Raw genomic sequence first — 17,075 nt, forward strand, 5'->3', positions numbered from 1 at the left:
CCCTGCTCACGCTGTCGCCGTCCCCGTGAACAGCAGCGGTCCCACAGTAGATATAGTGGTGGTGCTTTCCCTCGACCAGGCAGCCCGTAAATATTTGAAAAAAGAGTTTGCCTCAAGTTGGGATGCACTCGCAGGAGATAAGCTGCCAGTAGAGAGTTGTTGCTTAAAAACACTCGACAGTTAATTTGCGACGCGTTTCAGGCTAAGATAAAATTACTGTATATATGGTGGAACTCTATTTACAAACATTACCACTAGCACAGGGTCTGAACTAATAGAGTGTACTTGGCTTTTTAGTTATACACTTTATTTAAAGATTATTCTTACATTTTTAATACAAGGAAGAACAAAAGAAAGAAACCAAATCACACACTCATTGGAATTTCCACCTTCCCAAAGATATTCATATGTATCAGAGTACATCTATGTAACAGCTTTATATTTCATGCTTCTGTTCTTCTCGTACTGTTAACACTATATTAGAAGAAAAAAGCAGACCTAATAATGAACAAGTGAGAGATGAAAGGTATAAAGCCAACCATAAGGAGAACCATTTTTCTTTATGACCAAAGCAAAAGAAATAAGGGATCTGTATGAATGAAATTTTAAAATGTTGATTTAAATTTATATATTAACATACAATTTTTTTTATGCCTGTAACGGGCCCCAACTGCGAAAAGAAACAAGTTACTTACCTGAAACTTTGGTTCCCCAGTATTGGTAACTTTCATAGATTCCCATGCTTTTGTATCATTCCCCGTCGTCGGAATGGGAGTCTCGGTAATAACAAAATACCATAGAGTAGGTACAAAAGAGATAGGAAAGGCCTAGGCCTCATTCCCTTTTGTAGCATATCAGCCTCTTTTTGTAAAAGAGACCAAATGTCAGGCGTCAGCCAATCAGAAGAGCCTCACCCTTGGAACCTTCCTGAAGGAATCTCAGAGCCTCAGATTTTTGTAGCCGTTGTGTGCTAGACACCCTACTCACTGAAGGCTGAGCTTTCCCCGGGGAGGTGGGTGGGCGCATGGGAATCTATGAAAGTTACCAATACTGGGGAACCAAAGTTACAGGTAAGTAACTTGTTTCTTGCCCCAGTATTGGAACTTTCATAGATTCCCATGCTTTTGTATCAGAATAGCAAGCAGTAAACCATCAGAAACACATTTTGTAAATAAGTACTGTATAGCATCACAAATGAAATCACAAAATGTGTTACCACTGGAAGGTGGGATAGAAAGGAAAGCTCACCAATCACTGGAAGAGGTTCCTCAGGACAGCCTGGCCCACTGCTGCATCATCCTGCTGCAATGACTCTAAGCAGTAATGCTTAGTGAAAGTGTGCACGCTGCTCCAGGTAGCAGCCCTGCAAATGTCCTTTATAGGCACCCCCGCGAAGAGGGCCGTTGAGGATGCCACTGATCTCGTTGAGTGAGCACGTATCCTGCCCACCAGAGGTTTTCCTGCTATGTTGTGGCAATGCAGAATAGCACTTGAAATCCATCTGGAGATCCCCTGTTTGGACAGAGGGAGACCTTTGCTTGGACCACCAAAGGCGATGAACAATTGCGAAGTCTTTCTAAATTCCTTGGTACGGGCCAAGTAGAATTTAAGACATCGTTGTAAGTCCAGAGTGTGCAATGACTTCTCAGCTGGAGTGACTGGGTTTGGAAAAAATGTCTTTAGAATTACTGGTTCGTTTAAGTGAAAGTCTGTGGGAACTTTTGGAATGAACCTTGGGTTCGTCCGCAAGATGACCGTGTTCTTCTTGAACTGTAAAAATGGCTCCTGGATAGTAAGGGCCTGTAACTCTCCCACTCGCCTAGCCGATGTCAGGGCTAAAAGTAGGGCCAATTTCCATGATAAGTATTTCAGGTCTGAGCGGTGAATTGGCTCAAAAGGGTCCTTCATCAGTTGAGCCAGGACCAAGTTCAAATGCCAAGTTGGAGGAGGAGGTCTCACTGGTGGATAGACCCTGAACAGGCCTTTGAGGAATTGCTTGACAATTCTTGAAGACCACAATGAAGGGCCAGAGTCAGCTCTCCTGAATCTGGAAAGTGCTGCCAAATGGACTTTGATCGTAGAATGGGTCAGATTAGACTTTGCTAGCGAGAGTAGGTAAGGTAAGATCTGATGAGGTTTTGACGTAAAAGGATCAACCTTTTCCTTCTTACACCAAATACAGAACCTTTTCCATTTTAATATGTATGTCTTGTTTGTTGAAGGTGCTCTTGCCTGGGAAAGGATGTCTTTGATCTCCTTGGAAAGAGGGACATTCATGAATTCCCGCTGATCAGGAGCCATGCAGTCAGGTGCAATGATCTTGGGTCTGGATGCCAAACCTGTCCTCCGGACATGGTGAGAAGATCCGGAACCACCTCCAGCCGCAATGGAGGGACTAGTGACAGCAGATGTAGTTCTGTGTACCAAAACTGTCGCGGCCATGCTGGCGCTATCAGGATCATTTTGCATGGTTCTGTCTTCATCTTCCTGATGAGGCGTGGAATCAGGGGAATCGGCGGAAACGCATAGAGAAACCTCCCTGTCCAGGCTAACGAGAGGGCATTGCCCAATGACCCTTGATGGTGGAACCTGCTGGCGTAGGAACAGCACTTCTTGTTGGTTGGTGTTGCAAAAAGGTCCACCTCCGGTGTGCCCCATGTCTGAAATAGTAGATCCAGAACCTGCTGCTTTAGTTCCCACTCGTGACTGACTGATGATAATCTGCTCAGTCTGTCGGCGTCTTCGTTCAGCACTCCTGGTAAGTGCTCCGCCTTTAGTGAAATTCTTTGAAGAATTGACCATTCCCATATCTGTTGAGCTTCCCGCGACAAAAGGAGTGATCTCGTTCCTCCCTCCTTGTTCACATAATGCATAGCTGTGGTGTTGTCCGTTCTGATGAGCACTTGTGAACCCAGGAGTCGCGGAAGAAATGCCTGAAGAGCTAGCCTGATCGCTCTCAGCTCCAACAGATTGATATGCAGTTTTTGCTCGCGAGGAGACCAAAGGCCGCTGACCTGCAGGTCCTGCATCACTGCTCCCCATCCCTCCAATGACGCATCCGTCGTCAGTATTTGAGGAGATGGTACGCTTGCGAAGGATAGACCTTGGCACAAATTGTCCGGAAGCGACCACCAAATCACTGCCTCCTTCATCTCTCGAGTGACAATCACCTTGTCCTCGAACAATCCGTGCACTTGCTTCCATTGGAGGTCCAGTTGTTCCTGCAGGGGACGCATCCGAAGTCTGCAGTGTGGAATTAAGGGGATACATGATGACATTACCCCTAGTAGCGACTTGTAACTGCGTACAGAAAGGCACCTTTTTACCCGAAGGTTTCGTGCCAACCGTTGCAGTTTCTCTATCCTCTCTTGAGTAGGAAACGCCCTGGAGAGCTTTGAGTCTAACACTGCTCCTAGGAACCGTGCTCTTCTTGAAGGCATCAGCGTGGATTTTTCCCTGTTCAAAGTGAGCCCCAGATTCTGGAACAGATTGGTGCAAGCCTGCACCGCGTCCTGCGCTAACCTCCTGGACGGGGTCTTCAGTAACCAATCGTTCAGGTAGGGGAAGACCTGGAAGTGGCTCTTTCGCAGAAATGCCGCCGCCGGTGCCAGCACCTTCGTGAAAATCTTGGGGGCAGAGCGAAGTCCGAACGGCAGAACCCTGAACTGAAAATGGCTCTTGGCTACTGTGAAGCGTAGGAACCTTCTGTGTGCTGGGTGAATCGGGACATGGAAGTACGCGTCCTCCAGATCTAGCGTGGCCATGATATCCCCCGGGCTGACCATCTTCAGTATATCCTGTAGGGATACCATCCGGAAGGACAGGGAGACGAGATAGGTATTTAGCTCCCTGAGGTCTAAGATGGGGCGCCATCTCTCCAACGTCTTTCTCACCAGGAAGAACCTGGAATAGAAACCTTGGCCCTGTTGTTTGGAGGGAACCGGCTCTATCGCCCCCTTGCGGAGCATGTGTTGCACTTCGAGCCATAGGAGATGCAGATGTTTTGACGGAACTGCTGCCGGGGGCCTGGGTGGAGGGACTTCCATAAATTCCAAAGTATGTCCACGTCTTATGATATTGATCACCCAACGGTCCGATGTTATTTTGGACCAATTTCGAAGGAATTTTGAGACCCTGCCTCCAACTGGAGATTTCCCGGAGGAGGGTACAGTAGGCAGAGCCAGGAGGCCGCTATTGGCGCTTGGACGTGTCCCGTCCACGGGCAGCCTGCTTGCCCTTATTGTAAGGCCTCGAATAACCCGAAGATTTGCCTTGCCTCTGCTGGTATGACTGGCGATTTTGCTGGTATCCAGAGCTGGTCGAAGGATAGCGTTGTTGTTGGTGGTGGTACGAACCTCTATAACCACCTCCTCTGCCTCTCGAACCCCTGAAGGGAGATTTGCGATACTGGAGGGTACCTAGAGACCTGGCTGTCTCCGTGTCCTTTTTGATCTCTTGAAGAGTATCATCTATCAATTTCCCGAAGAGGGCTTCGCCATCGAAGGGCAGGTCGAGGACCTTGTTCTGAATCTCCGGTCTAAACCAAGTCGCCTTCCGCCACCCTTGGCGTCTCAACACAGCAGCCCCTGCTAACGTCCGAAAAGACGTAGTCGCGATGTCCATGGCACAGTCAATAATCTCCATGGAGACCGCCTCACCTTCCTGTAAAGTCTTCTTCGCTTCCGCCCGTGACTCCGGTGGAAGGAGTTCAAGATATGGGGCCACATCGCACCATAACTGGCGATCATATCGTCCTAATATCGCCAAAGCATTGGAGGCACGGATTAGTAGGCTAGCCATCGATGAAAACCGCTTGCCCATGTTATCCAATCGTCGCCCATCCTTATCAGGAGGGGCCGTTAACGGAGCCGAAGGGTTCCGGGACTTCCTCTGTGCTGCTTGTGAGATGACAGAGTCAGGTTTTGGATGGCCCGTCAGCGCTGCTGGACCATCGTCTGGTGCTTTATATTTCTTGTCCAGACGCGGTAGCACAGGGACCACCGTCGCTGGGTTCTTCATAGCTTTCAAACCTTCATCCCACAAATGATCCACAATTGGAATCGATCTTGTTGTTTTGCGATGTGTTTCCTTGAAGTCATATAAGAAACATTCAGTGGTTTCCGCGGGCAGTGCCAGCTTAAATCTCCCTGCTGCACGTTCCATCAGTTGGTGAAAACTGCCAATGTCAGCAGGAGGCGAATCTACCCCTTCCTGATGAGGTGAAGGTTGGTCCGGGATGATGTAGTCATCATATTCATCCCTATCCTGATCCGAGTCTTGGTTATCCTGAGATGAGGCATCATCATCCTCATCCTCCTCTGGCTGATCGGTTGGCTCTGATGGAGCCTGAGGTGTCGGCCGCTGAGGTGGAGGTGGCGACCGTGCCGGAGGTACCAAAGGAACTACAGATGAGGTATTCCTGACTGGTGTCGAAGGAGCAGACCTACGTAGTGTTGGTCTTTCTGCTTTCGATTTATAGTCCTGCAGCATCCTGTGGAGGTCATGCAGGAATGTGGTAGGAACCGAAACCATGTCCTGTGGCACATAGCCCTTAGAGTGGGCAACCTGATGATATTCTCCTTGTCCTTGGTCATATGCCCCATCCGAATCAGTCTCTTGACTCTTGATCAGTAGCTGAGAGGGGCTACTGGCGTAATCATACGCATCCTGTCCGTCTTCCTCAGATTCTTCCTGATCCAACAATAAAGTTGGCGGGAAATCTGTCACTTTTCCTGGGGATGTCATTTCCGGAGTGATCCTCGTCACAGAAATCGTCACTCGCCTCTCCGTAGCCAGTATCGTCGATGGTTCCGTCGAAGCCGGAGATATTCTCGTCGACGATATAGGAATCACAGATGTCGTCGTCGACACCGCCGTCGACGAGCCCGCCGACGTAGTAGATATTGTTGTCGTCGTCGATGCACTCGTCGACACCACCGTCGTCGATACCGTCGACGACGCCGTCGTCGTCACTGCCGTCGACGATGATGTCTTCTTCGTCGACGATGGTAACGAAGCCGTCGACGATGTCGTACCTCTCGTCGACGCTGCCGTTGGCGCTATCTTCGTCGACGACGAAGCTTTCGTCGACGATTCTCCCGCCGACGAGCCCGTCGACGGGACCAATTGAAGTTTGGGCTTCGTTTTTTTTCGTCGACGGACCCCCCCGTCGATGAAGTCTTCGTCGTAGAGGACTTAGAACTCCTCTCAGAAGAATGTGATGAGGGTTTCTTGAAGGCTGGGTCTGTCTTCTCACCCTTTGGAGGCGAAACCAGTTCTGCCTTTTCCTTCCCACTACGGTGGGGGGAGCTTCCTGAACCCCGGCTCTTAGACTCTCTGGGGGTCTGTTTTGAAGCTTTTGAGGGGCGCCCAGCAGAGGAAGATGGGGAACCTCTACCCCTTTTCACTGACCTTTTGGAGGAAGCAATTGAAGACGATTCCTCCTCATCACTGGAAACTCCATGTTTCCTCTCCTTCTGCCTCTGTAGCCATGTCAGCAGTCTTCCAGCACGATCTCTCAGGGTCTTGGTGGAGAGAGTGCGGCAAATTTTGCAGTCTTCTGCCTTGTGGTCTGGATAAAGGCAGTAAATGCAATCCTTGTGTTTGTCCTCTACAAACAGCCTCTTCTTCCCACAGGTGGAACAGGGCTTGAAAAGAGCTTTCTTTTTCTCAACTTCAGACATCTTGAAGAGAAGGAGAGACCTCTGAAGTAAAATTGAAGAAACTCTGAAGAAATTCTGAAGAAAAAAAAAACTGTAGAAATCTACTTTAAAGAGTTGAAAATAGAGCAGAGCTCAATGGAGACTCCCTAGCACAACGTGCGGTAGAAAATCTGAGGCTCTGAGATTCCTTCAGGAAGGTTCCAAGGGTGAGGCTCTTCTGATTGGCTGACGCCTGACATTTGGTCTCTTTTACAAAAAGAGGCTGATATGCTACAAAAGGGAATGAGGCCTAGGCCTTTCCTATCTCTTTTGTACCTACTCTATGGTATTTTGTTATTACCGAGACTCCCATTCCGACGACGGGGAATGATACAAAAGCATGGGAATCTATGAAAGTTCCAATACTGGGGCAACCGCATGTCTTTCCGTGGCGGTGTGACTGCTTCCCGCATGCATTGTAATATGAATGGCGGTCTCTAGCAGACACCGCCCCCATATTCAACCCTTTTATTTATTAATAACATTTATTATTATTAATAACATTTCCGCCCGGTTGACTCATCGACCGGGTGGAAAAGCGGCGGATGGTCTTCCCATCCGCTGCAGTACCCCCCCACCATCATAATATGGCAGGGGGGGAATGGGAGGCGGGCAGGCGGTGGCGATCCACCCGACATTGTAATAGACCCCACAGTTTTTAAAAAGCAAGGATAGGTTCAACTCCTTATGGATGATGACTACATTTTGGGCCCAGCCAGCTAAGTCTCTATATAAAACATTAAAAAATGTAATGGTCTCAGTACGATAACTGGAAACCAAATTCGACCAAACGTCAAATACACTAAATGCAGGCTAAACATATGTAATTTGTAGCTAATGTGTGTAGTGGGGCGATGTAAAAATAAGTTACTTGAAGATAGTTTTCTGCCTTAAGATGCAAATTGCTACAGTTCATCCTTTGTGCACTGTTCACTTACAAAAAATGCAGCACTCACCTTTTTTATTTTCATCGTTTGCGTGTATCTTTGATTTTTGAATTTGGAGTAGATCAATAACTGAGCGTGTTCCAATAGGGAGAAGGCCAGGGTGTTTAGTTGAAGACCCAGCAGAAGGCGGCATATGGTTTGGAACTAGTTGGTGCATCTGAATTCCAACCTGACAACAACAGATTCATTATTATTTCTACAATGTATTGGTTAGACAATTGCTATTTATGGCTTGGCATTATTTAGATTTTCAAAAGGATGGAAGTAAAAGTTTACCTTGGCACCTTGTAATCAAAGTTCATATTAATAAATTACATTAATTTGGTAACACTCTTTCTGGTAGACATGCATTCCTCACCTTGTGAAGCTCCCTTGGCACAAAACTGCACCTTAAAATCCCTGCAATTATTCAAGCAGGCCAACACGTGGCACTGTCAGCCTCCACCCTAATACTGTCCCCCACTTCAGAACTACAGAATGGAACCACACAGAGTACCACCCCCTTAGAAGAGTGACCAGCAAATTGAGACCATGGACAGTGTTCAAAATCTAACATGGAATATTATTAACTTTGAAAAGTTCACTCCAAACAATAAGAAGGAAGAAGGGCAGTGTGGGATATGTGGTTAGAAACACCAAGAAGAGAATTACTAATGTTAACTTATTATTCTGATGGATACTTCTAACTGCAAATTCCTCACCTTGTGAATCAACACCAAAACAGTGCACCCCCAAGGAGGTGGGTCTGAGGAGCATGGTCTTTACACCACAAAGTTCTGCTAGACCAAGTGGACAAAAATTACCCTCCCTGCGGATTTGAAAATCGAGGTAGCAGTGCAAGGTGACATTATGGACAGATTCCCACGTGGCTGCTTGCCAGGAATTCAAAATAGGTAAACCACTGGTATAATGATCCCCAAGGAGGATTTTTGTTGGCCAAAGCGATACAAAAGGGGGTGATGGACGGAGCGTTTGAACAAATCAAACACTCACCCCCAGTCAACTGATCTGGGTTTAATCCATCACCATTCTTTAGTTCACTCAGCCACCCTAGTTCAGACATGGCTATATGCAAATCAGTCTGACCCTGTGCCTCATGGGAACAGTCCAGCCCGAACTGCCAAGCCATGTCTTCCCTGGACCGGAAACAAGCATCCTGGGACCGGTTTCGGATTCATAATCCTCATCAGCCAGGCTATCTTGAATCCAGTGGCCAAGTGAACAAGGGACTCACGTCTGAGCATACCCCGCCACACTTAGGGAGAACAAAGCGATACAAAAGGGGATGATGGACGGAGCGTTTGAACAAATCAAACACTCACCCCCAGTCAACTGATCTGGGTTTTTTGTTGGCCAAGGCATAACACAGTTGGATGCACAGGACAATCCATTGTGATAAAGTCTGTTTCTAAAGTGCTTTTTTTCTTGCACCAGCAGATGCAATGAAAAGTTGATCGTTCACTAGCTATTCCTTAGTCCTACTGAAGTAGAAGCTAAGGGCTAACTGTTGATCAAACCACACCAACCTCTCCTTCTATTTAGAGGAATGTGGCAGAGAGACGAACATGGGTGGGACGTGTGATAGACTGACACACATAAAAGGCACCACATTCAGAAGAAAGAATGCATAAGTCATAAATACCAGCTTGACTTGGAAGAAAGTAGTGTATAGTGACTGGACTAGAAGGTAGTGTACATTGACTGGACTGACAATGACTACAGCTTGCTGGCGCGATGCGCAGAAGCGACTACCCGAAAAAAAAACACGGTTGGTCCAGACTGATTTTCTTCAGGACCAGCAGGATCAGCGGCAGAGGCAGAAATGCATGGAGGAGGCTGGAATCCTAATGAAGGCATCTCCTAAAGACCCTTGAGATGAAAACTCTAGAACACAAAAGTATTTGCACAGCTGGCCAACAGCTCTACTGAGAACATGCCCCATTGAGTGAAAATACATATGTGTCACCTCTGCATGGAATTGTCACTAATGGCCCGCTGATATAGTCAACCCTGATGATGGGAGACCCTGCAAGGTGACTATGTCAGAGAGATCTTGAGAAGCTCCAGCCACTGCCACACGCTCATTGCTTCCAGACAGAGGGCACATGACCACACTTGCCCTGCTTGCTGCTGTACCACATGGTGCTAGTGTTCATTAGAACCTGGATCAATCTGCCCATGATGGAAGGCAGAACATCCTTAAGGGCCAGGCAGATGATGCTCGGGTGCAAACAACTGATGTTATGATGCTGTTGCATAGAACCCAGAGTCCCCTGAACCTCCACATCGTACAGGTGACCTTCCCAACTCACAGATGATGTGTCCATCACCACTGTGATCTCTATTTGAGGCAAGCAAAACGGTCTGCTGCATGTCAGGTTGGTTTCTGACATCCACCAGTGAAGGTCCTGAGCCTCTTCATCCTATATGCAGATGCTGTCTAAAAGGCATCCCCAGTTCTGGGTCCATTGAAGTTAAAAGTTCCACTGAAGGGCTTGCATGTGCCAATGGGCATGAAGCCCAAGCATGATGCACAAGGCAGAAGCATCAGAACCATCAGTTCCACAACAAACACTTTAGTCTGAAACATCAGGATCACAGAATGCATACATCACCGACCAGCAAAGATGAGCCACTTCTACAGACATGACCATTGGGAATACCTAAAGGGAAGGCCAATAGCCAAGGCAGTGATTTGAAAACATTTCTGACCCCACCAGAAAGCAGAGGTACACTCTGTGGAACAGCAGTATCAGCACAAGGATGTACGCATTCTGAAAATCACATGACACCATGCAAACATCGGAAAACAACAGGACCTAGACATGGGTCAACATTTTTGGGTTTTTCTGCCTGAAAAAGCCATTCAATAGCCTAAGGTGCAAATCTCCCATCCTTCTTGGGACCACCTCCTTGGCTGTGCCACTGTATAGGAACAGCAGCACTTATTAGGAAATATTTGCATGATCTGTCAATAAACCCAAGAGTAGGTCAGAAAAATAGGAAGCAACGCAACTGACCTATCCGAAGGACCCATCAATCTGAAATAATTACATGCCAGCTGGGAAGGCCGTGCTGAATTCTGATCCATATTGGCACAGCTGTTGGAGGGTAAGCTATATCACAAAAAGTCTAGAATTTTCAATAACATTTACAGCTTCGTACTAAAGTGCTCAGTACTCTTAGGTGCTCACATGGTGATAGATAGAACAACAGGTAGGGTTTGTTTGAAAGCAACAGGACAATGGAGACACAACTCTTTGTCATAAGTGGTGCAGATAATACAGCATTCAAAAAGTCACTAGGCGATTAAATCCAAGACTAGCTGAAATTGTCATATAAGTCAACGACTTTTCAACCCAGAGCAATTACTGGGTCATCATCAGGACTGTGGGAGTTTCATGGAAGGACCAGCCATCTGCTACTACTGCAGACTTGTCAATTTGAAACTGGAAAACTAAGTTCGAGTTGAACTTGCACATCAACAAACGTGTTGGTATTGAAAAGAGAGTATTATGCGGATTGGATCCTAATCAGGCCTTTCTGTTGGTTGTGGTTTGGAGATTCAAAAACCCTCGACCGGCCCAATCCTGCCACAGGGATTAGCGCAGAAGTGTCAGGAAATGGTGAAGCGCCAATCATCAGCTCACAAGCACCACTCGGGCCACCGTCTACATCTCCATTAAACAGCATGTCCTTTCGTGAAACTTGAATATGTATGACAAAACCCAGTAGCACACAACTAAGCGTGATGCTGGATGGTAGGACCGGTGCCCATAGCCTGAGCAATGCAATCCATAATACCAGCTTAGACCACAACATATACTTTGCTGTATCATAGCCATACTAAATGGTCTGGGTGAAGGAGTTCAGAAAACCAGCTGACAGAGCAGGTAAAATCTCACTTGCCATGTCCCAGAGGGTATGGGTGTAGCAACACAAAAGAACACAGTATTCGTTCAGCAAAGCTCAAGGCTAGTCGAAGAGGCACCATAAAGTCTATCTTCTTTTATTCTCTTTCTGGTAGTACAATGGGAAAAGAGTTTGAATTACCTTTGCTTCCAGAGCCTCTAAAAGGAAGGCTTTCAGGAAAAGAATGCTGTGACAGGAAGACAGGATCATCCAGCACGAGTCTATGTCACTGAGCAGTAAGCAACTCATGGGGGGTTTGACAAGGCTTGGACCACACCACCACAAGGAACTCAGTCAGGGCTTCATTAAATGGCAGGAGGGACTTTGAAGTTGATGGCTCAGGCTGCATAATTTTGGTTAAAATTAGTCTTAGTTTCAGGTAATCCCATCTTTCATGATACAACATCCTCTATTACTCCTCTGGGACTGACAACAGATATGCAGTGAAGGGGCCCAAAATCTTTTGTTTCTCATGGGACGTGGTAGCTCTTCTGCATATAGTTCCAGTTGGTCCCTGCAGGAGGCCAGATCTGAGAGCCATTGCCATTTGGTTACTGCTCATTTGCCCCAGTGGAGAACTGTACCAGCTTCAGAGCCACTACCACAAACTTATGATTGGCCGGTTGCAAGCCCCTGACCAATCCCCGTAAACACATTCCAGGATTACAGTCCACGGGCTCCAACACCATAGCTGCTAGAGCCTCTGAAATTTGAGTCCAGAATCTCCTGACAAACGCGCACAGCCAGGTCAGATGCAGGAAATCAGCATCTTGCACTCCACATCGCACACAGTTCACTTCTCCCCTCAGACCATATTTGCATAACTTAACAGGTATATAGTAAATTTGGTGTAAATACTTAAAGTGTAAGATGCGCAAGCTGCCATTGGATGTGAGCATGCTCAGCCACAGGCAGCAAAATTCTCAATCAGCCAATCCCATAGGCCTATCAAGGACTTCACTCCATTTCTCCAGCGCTTTAGCTGGGGTCGATGATCTATCTGTTTACATCGTAACATATAGTTGAGTGATCAAACTCCTGCATGCTGTACTAGTCAGCATGGTTTGTAGCGCACAAAGTGTTGGGGGCTACCCCGGGAATTTAACTCACAAAGGGAAGCTATACTGTGATAGTATGTGAATGTCAGTAGCAGGGTGTGCCACTGTGTGAGAAATTGTTGACGGCTAGAAAACTGCCATTAGGGTAGGCATTGCCCATGTTTTTTTAGCCCAGCATGATAAAGCAGTCTCATCGCTGAGTCTTACTGTGTTACTGATATGGCGGGGTGAAACAGTAGTGGAAGTACGCACGCATATATAGGGGTCTTACTGGCCTGGCTCCATCCTCCTGAAATACTGCCTCTCAGGCAAGGTAACAAGAGGAGAGGCATCCCCAACCCGAGGCTGTGCGATGATGATTGCATAGTGTAACTTAAGATGCCTCCTAGCTAAACTCTGCTCTGCAATCAGTCAGAGTGGAATCTGCAAGTGGCACGTCTTTTGCTGGTGCTGATGCTGATATGGGAGCAACCAGGGCAGCTCATAGCAAGGAGGCTGAAGCATAGTTTGCCATTGGAGGTGGAATGGGCTATGGTCGAATGGAGTCAGTCTGGGAAGGGTCCTGCAGTGGACGTTAAATCGGAGTCCCCACACATCACTCTGGACCAAATACATGTCAGAGGTATCCAGAACCATCTTAAAGAGTTACAGCATGACACCAATGAATACTGTTGATGATGGTCTGGGGAATTTGAGGTATAGTTTCTTTTAGACTGGTCTTTTGACCTCATTCTAGACTTACCTGAAGATGTTGGCCATGAATGGGAATGATATTGCAACTGCGGTCAGGACCAACCTCACTTCTTATGTTCAGCTATGTGAATGTTGTATTCCCTATTCCTGATGACTTTCAGGTGCATCAGGGAGCATCTGTCAGAGGATTTGGAATTGTGTTTGGTGCAGAGACTCCTAAAGCATATGTCAAGTGGGTCTGTGACAGACATTTGCTTGCAAAAAGAATGTGGAAAAGTTTAAAACCTATTGTCTTGGGTATTGAGATCCCTGAATATTTGGCAATAGATTTGAAACACTTTGATAAAAGGGACCAAAAACAGCAGAAGTGCATCTCTGGATCCATATTGAAGGTAACAGAAAAAGAGGTTAGTCAGTGTGCAGGTGTGGCTCTTGTAGGCAAGCTCTGGGTTGTATGTCTGGAGGTCAGACAGTCATTGAAGATGCCGATACTGGCACTCAAGGCCCTATTGCGAAGAGTTTGGAGCTTTAGAAGGTGGGGAATCTGCAATTAGAATTATCCATCAGAAACAACCTTTCTCCAGAGCTTGAGAGGTCCAAAAGGAAGGGGAGGTGGCCAAAAGGTACTACTATATTGGCTAGCATGTATTAACATGTAAAGAATGAGAACATAAGCACTTCTTATTTTGTCAAGTGTGCTTTAGCATTAGCTCAACTGACAATTTCGATTCCTAAGATCGATTTTCTCAATACGTGGCAAATTAGAAATGGTGAGGTTGGTAAGCTGGTCACCTGGGAGAGTAGGGATGCAGGGCTAAGAATACAAGTGTTACAATGGTAAGCACATCCAGTACGTCTCAGTTCTACTCCTCCAGAAGTCTAGGAAGTTTTCAATAAAAGTAATGATGGGGAAGGCAGCAGTCATAGTAACTTTATAGGCATAGGCACAAATACTTATTGAAAAAAACATGCCAAACTGATTAAGAGCTGAAGTCCAATACATAGTGTTTACAAACTGTTTGTTAAGCAGGACAAGTGCCCGCTTTGCAGATCACGCCCCACAGCAAGTTGTGCTACGTTGTAACACCAAACTAGATGCCTTAGTGTGGCTATTTTGCAGACGAGAGACTCACTTAACAGTGTAGCATCTACGATATACAAGACTTTCAAATGAGAACTGGAGGCCTTAGAACTACATTTAAATTGGTTTGGCTGACAAACAAAAAGAGTCTATCCGATTAACTAAAGGATTTCGTACAGTCCAAGTAACATTTGAAAAGTCCTCTCCAAATTAAAATTACAGATGGTGCTTTCAATTTCAAAGAAGAGTTTCGAAAGAAGACTGTAACTAAGGTCTCTTAGTTCATGTGAATGCTTGAGAACAGTTCTGGTAAAACAGCCTAGCTCCGATTACTCTCTTGAGCCAATGGAACACAGTATAAAGCTTGCCAGATGTTAGAGAACATTCTGGATATCGAAGTACATGAACTAAGGCCCTCTTCCATGCTATACATTTCAAGTAATAGTAAAGCCATTGCTTCAAAAGTTTAAAAAGCAAACAGACACCACAACATTAAAATCCCAAATAGAAATGTGTCTCTGAACCTGGGAAAGGGAGTCATTTGGCAACAGCCACCATCTGGGTAGTAGCACATGAGTGCTCCAGTCTTTCAATTGTGAGGCGCAATAAGCTAGTGACATGTTTGTATGTCTGGTGGGAATCTGCACAAGATGCTCTCAAAGTCTGCTATACTGCTGATAAACTGAAACTTCGGCACCCAATTGCCAGTGACCAATCAATTTTAATCATTTCTGCATTAGAATAAGAAGGAAAGCTGAATGTGCGAATATCAACTCCTTCTCCATTGAACTCTTTTTTACATTTTCTTGTTCTACAGAAGCAGGCAAGGCTAATGTACCCTGCCCCAAGTACAACACATTAGCATGTGCAGTTCAGAACATGAGGTCGCTGCCAGCATTTAGGGGGACGTTTTTAACTTGACCAACCGAAATTAGAATTTGTTATTCTTAACAAGATCTGACTAAATCTGACTAAATGACCTATCAGATACTAAATTAAGTTTTGCTCCATCCAAATCTTATAAGGTTATTTACCAAACTAGACACTAAACACATAGGAGAGGACAAAATAGAAAACTTTTAAAAGATCATCTGCACTAGATTTACGAACTTTCCTAGGACGAAACTTATCTGGGCCTGCTAAGCAAGTCACTGTCAACTTGGGATGAAAGTTATCTGAGCCTGCTAAGCATGTCGCTGTCAACTATCAGCAGACACCTGCCTGCTGCTATGCTCACACACTGTCAGCCAGATTTGAATACTAGCTCACAATAATAGAAAAGCAGGTTAGGCTAGTTAGCGGCCTGCTAACACTTAATAGGTGAATTAAACCTACATACTGATGACCGTCAGGACAACAGTAGTACACTCTGGTGCCAGCCAAGGGTCCAGGACCTGGGTGACACCTCTTGGGAATCAGAACTCACTCCTGGCAGAGACAAACCACAGGGCTCAGGCAGGACAAGTGCAACTGGCCAGTTGTATGGAGGCCTTTTAGCTTGTGGTGACCCTGTAGCTCACAGGAGATCAACCAATTGACCCTCTGAGTCACTCTGGGCTAGCCTGTGATAAAGGTAATCAGGTTTGGTCTTCCTTGTCAGACAGTAAAGCAGTCCGTCAAGCAGTAAGGCAGTTCACTGGTACTGGGGCAATCCTTCTGTAACTTCCACAGATCCATGAGTGTTCTCAATAGTAGCTCTGGAGCTTCAATATTTATACTCAACTTTGGCCAATCAGAACAAAGCACTCTGCACCAAACTCCCTCTTAGAAGTCCCCATATCTCGATTTTGTAAGACATCATGTGGAAGGGAAGGTAGTCCTGCACAGATAAGCACAATCTTTTTTTGAGATTTTGTATTAATTTCTTTCCTCCTTTCCTCCTTTTCTATAATTTCTTTAACATCTCTTTTGGAGCACTCTTTTTGAGATTCCCTACATTTAGACTTTAGACCAGTGGAAAATGAATTTCTTGAACAAATGGCACTCTCTTAAGAAAGCTCTGTTGAGAGCCTGTATCTCCTACATAAAGAAAAACCTTTTTTTTATATTGCTCGCAAGGACTGAATGTATTGCCTGCACTCTAAGAACAAGGAGACAGCAAATTTTCAAGAAAAACATTAAATGACAGAGAGGGATGACTGAAGGTGGTAGCTGCAGAACAAGGCTTCTACTACAGATGTTCCATCTTCAGGTGATGAGTTCTTCCCCTTGAAGTTCTAAAAAGGCTCTTAATCATTGCTGGAATTAAGGTAAAATCCCTAAAGAAGGGGTTTCCACTGATGATCTTCCATCTACAATTTCAGGTCCTCCATATATGTTCTTTAAGAAGCCTAACACAAACATGGACAGGCCTTCTGAGGCTCAGCTCTGCTGTTTTGTATGCCTCCTATATTGATGACTGTTGCCGTAATCATTATCTCATTTTACCTGGATACCCATGAAAAAACAAACTTATTCAAAACTTTTCAGTTAAGAAACTCATAGTGTTTGCAACATTTTATCACATCCCCCAGGCGAGAAGGAGCGATTCTTGTCTTCTGGTGAAGCAGCATGTTCTATACAAGGCTTCTTGTTTTATGAACAAAGTGAAATATTGAAAAGGCACTAATCTATCAGAGCTGTGACTCTGCCTTATTATTGTCTGCCACTTCAAGCATTGAATAATCACTCTCTCTAAGGGTAA

General features: G+C 45.8%; 1 protein-coding gene across 1 annotated transcript in view; it reads right to left on the reverse strand.

The window, feature by feature from the left end:
* The window catches only part of REV1 (REV1 DNA directed polymerase), a 411,701-nt gene that overhangs the window by 92,425 nt on the left and 302,201 nt on the right, over nucleotides 1–17,075 (reverse strand). The window contains exon 16 of the mRNA XM_078658014.1: nucleotides 7,658–7,817. Coding sequence (XP_078514140.1) covers nucleotides 7,658–7,817 — 160 coding nt within the window. The remainder of the gene's footprint in view (nucleotides 1–7,657; nucleotides 7,818–17,075) is intronic.

This window comes from Lissotriton helveticus, chromosome 8, assembly GCF_964261635.1.
Source record: "Lissotriton helveticus chromosome 8, aLisHel1.1, whole genome shotgun sequence".
Taxonomy (NCBI): domain Eukaryota; kingdom Metazoa; phylum Chordata; class Amphibia; order Caudata; family Salamandridae; genus Lissotriton; species Lissotriton helveticus.